The 3,900-nt window shown below is 39.4% G+C and overlaps 1 protein-coding gene across 1 annotated transcript in view; it reads right to left on the reverse strand.

Annotated features, from left to right (window-relative positions):
* Positions 1-3,900, reverse strand: part of REXO5 (RNA exonuclease 5) — a gene marked incomplete at its 3' end in the record, with an annotated part of 23,019 nt that overhangs the window by 7,886 nt on the left and 11,233 nt on the right. The window contains 3 exon segments of the mRNA XM_008061197.2: positions 2,329-2,366; positions 2,369-2,430; positions 3,692-3,786. Coding sequence (XP_008059388.2) covers positions 2,329-2,366; positions 2,369-2,430; positions 3,692-3,786 — 195 coding nt within the window.

The raw sequence follows: 3,900 nt of genomic DNA on the forward strand, positions 1-3,900 counted from the left end.
CGCACTGCAGTCTGGGTGACAGAGTGAGACTCCAACTCAAAAAAAAAAAAAAAAAAAGAGAGAGAGGAGAGGCATGCATTACTCAAAAAAATACCATTGTCATGAAAGACAAAGAAAAGTTGAGAAACTGTCCTAGATTAAAGGAGAAGAAAAAGATATGACAACTAATTTAATTTCTAGCCGGGCTTGGTGGCTCAGCCTGTAATCCCGTGCCTTTGGGAGGCTGAGGTGAGTGGATTGCCTGAGCCCGCAGGTTTAAGACCCACCTGGGCAACTTGGCAGGACCTCATCTCTACAAGAAATCAAAAACTAGCCGGGTGTGGTAGCGCACGCCTGTAGTTTCAGCTACTTGGAAGGCTGAGGCGGAAGGATCACCGGAGCCCAGCAGGTCGAGGCTGCGGTGGCCGGGAGCGGCCACTGCACTCCAGTCTGGGCAACAGAGTGGAACTCCAACTCAAAAAAAAAAAAAAAACAAAAAAATTTCTAATATGGCAAACATTGATAGATCTATGACACACAAACAAAAGGAACCTGAGACTAAAAGGTTATTAGACCTGCTGTAGTGGTTTAGAGTAGAGGCTGGCAAATACCAATGTATATTTTTTGTAAATAAAATTTGAATAGAACTCAGCTGTATCTTTTGTACTGACAAATATTGTCTATGGCTGCTTTGGTACTACAACAGTAAGTTGAGTAGTTGCAATAAAGACAATATGGCCTGTGTAATCCTACAATATTTACTATCTGGTCTTTATAGAAAAAGTTTGCTAACCCCTGGTATGGAGCACAGATAGATTTTGTAATCTGACAGACTTAGGATTCAATTCTGATTCTACTTCTAACTAGCTGTGGGACTTTAGATAAGTTATTAACCTTTTATGACCTCAGAAGGTTAACATATAAAATTGGGATGATAATACATAACTTATAGGGTTGCTGTGAGAATTATATAAGTAATGTATATGAAGCATTTTAAAATAGTATTCTTTTTTTTTTTTTGGAGTTGGAGACTCATTCTGTCACCCAGACTGGAATGCAGTGGCCGCTCCCGGCCACCGCAGCCTCGACCTGCTGGGCTCCAGCGATCCTTCCACCTCAGCCTTCCAAGTAGCTGGAATTACAGGCATGCGCTACCACGTCTGGCTGATTTTTTGATTTATTGTAGAGATGAGGTCTTACCAAGTTACCCAGGTGGGTCTCGAACCCACGGGCTCAGGCTATCCACTCACCTCAGCCTCCCAAGGCACGGGATTACAGGCTGAGCCATCGAGCCTGGCTTAAAACAGTATTCTTAGTAAGAACTCAGTGAATGGCTTCTATTATTATTTCCATGCCCAACGATCTTTTTTAATATCTTTCTACCACCATGACACAAAACACCATTATGGTTGTTGATTATTATTCTTCATGAACTATAATTTATTTCATAATGGAGTTAAGATGGAATGTGTTAAGCAATGCGACAATCTATAGGTTAAAATGCATAATAACAAAGTCTGTCAAAAACTATGTCCTCTTCAATGTCTCCCTTATATGCTGTTCTAAATCTTTACCAATTGAACTTCTGTTGAAATAATAGTATGGGCCGGACTCGGTGGCTCAGCCTATAATCCCAGTGCTTTGGGAGGCTGAGGTGAGTGGATTGCCTGAGCCCGTGGGTTCGAGACCCACCCAGGCAATTTGGCGAGACCTCATCTCTACAATAAATCAAAAATTAGCCGGGCGTGATAGCGCGCGCCTGTAGTTCCAGCTATTGGAAGGCTGAGGCGGAAGGATCGCCAGAGCCCAGCAGGTCGAGGCTGCGGTGGCCGGGAGCAGCCACTGCACTCCAGTCTGGGTGACTGAGGGAGACTCCAACTCAAAAAAAAAAAGAAAAGAAATAATAGTATGTACTCCTACCCCAAGAAAACAAAAATCTACATAGATTTTTTAAAAATAATCATTACAATTATTAGTATCAACTACAATGATCACCACAATATACTCAAAGCACTGTACTAAGAGCTTTATACATAGTCTCTCATTTACCCTTACCAATATCCCAGAAGTGTATATCCCTATATTATAGATTTAAAACTAAAGTTGTTCAGAAAAATTTCCCTAGATTATATAATAGTAGAGCATATATTTAAAAACAGATAAGCCCAACTTCAGAGACAACACTACTACATTATGCTCGTGGTATGGGTCTCAGTTCCAAATACATGCTTGCCTTCAATCACATTCTCATTTTTTTAAAGGTAGATAACAAAGGGAGATTAATAGTCTGCAACTAATGTGATTCCATAATTTTAAAGAAAGGTGAACAAACTGGTCAAAAATCCTAACCTTCTTTGGGCCACACTTAAGGAAATACTGAGCCAATTAAGAGCTATTCTAGCATCTTCTGTGGCAACATGACCAAGCTTGTCTGGACACTGTATATCCTCCCTGAAAAGTTAACACAAAACTGACATACCTGGGAGCATTTTCAGTGACAGACTCTCAACCACCTCAAATGTTCTTGTTACATGTAAAATTTTAGTATTCTGATAATTAGATTTGCATCACAACAATCAAGACACCTTTATTCCAGATAATTGTCAGGCCTTGAGAGAGGCGCTGAAGATACAGAACAATCGGGAATGGCTTTGTCCGCAGTAAACTTACCATCTGGACAAAGGGTTACCCAAGAAAAAGTCTCTAACTTCCCAGTCAGGTCCTTCTCTCATTTCTTAGACGTAACCACTGTTTAAAGTTACCTTCCAGAATTTTTTTTTTTTTTTAGTTGGAGTCTTACTCTGTAACCCAGACTGGAGTGCAGTGGACGCTCCCAGCCACTGCAGCCTCGACCTGCTGGGCTCTGGCAATCCTTCCACCTCAGCCTTACCAAGTAGCTGGAACTACAGGTGCACGCTACCATGCTTGGCTAATTTTTTGATTTACTGTAGAGATGAGGTCTCACCAAGTGCCCAGGCGGGTCTTGAACCCACGGGCTCAGGCTATCCACTCACCTCAGCCTCCCAAAGCGCTGGGATTAAAGGCTGAGCTATCGAGCCCAGGCAGAAATTTTTTATTTGTATACAGGATTTACATGTTCTTTAGGCCTTCCATAGTGGTATTTTAAAAAAAAAACTCAATATATTAATATATTTATGTCTATAATCTATATCATATCAATATCTAGGCATATATAGATCTTACTCTGCATCACCATTTTATTCTTAGTATCCTAGACAGGTTTTCATATTGGTACATACAGATGTATCACATTCTTTTGGACAAAATATTCAATAATACAGATAATCATAATTAATTCAACTAGTCCTTTAGAATATTTCCAGCATTTGGGGGGCTATTTTAAACAATATTACAACGAACACCTTTGTACATGTGTGTTTCTATATAACAGGATAGTATTGGTATGCTATACTACCCTTTATAGGTGTGTAAGTATGTTTTATTTTGAAGTTTTGATTAACTTTTCTGCCCCTTTCTGTCCAGTTCTATCCATCAAGCCTCAGTTGTAAATGTAAACCCCTTTTTTTATTGCCACCATTTCTTCATTTCATAAGAAATGGGAAAAACAATATTTATAACTGAAAAGGGAGAGCAGAGATCCTGAATTTTGCAATATGCATTAAATTAGATTCTATATACTAACTTGTATGCAATTTATTAGGACAATATTATAATATATAAACAAACCTACCCCAAAATAGCTTTGATTAAGAACTTTAGCTTAAATCTTCTGCCCTGCTTTCTGACATAAAGCAAGGATGTATCAATAACACATGGATGTATCATCTGAGGAAGAAAGAGAACAAAATGAGAAGCATCTTATGCTAAAGGAAAAAACAAGTGGGCTGGGGTGGGGCTAGCAGAGCCCAAGATAAGATAAATGTAAGATAATAAATGTAA

This window comes from Carlito syrichta, unplaced genomic scaffold, assembly GCF_000164805.1.
Source record: "Carlito syrichta isolate Samal-C Ts95f unplaced genomic scaffold, Tarsius_syrichta-2.0.1 Scaffold305142, whole genome shotgun sequence".
Classification (NCBI taxonomy): Eukaryota; Metazoa; Chordata; class Mammalia; order Primates; family Tarsiidae; genus Carlito; species Carlito syrichta.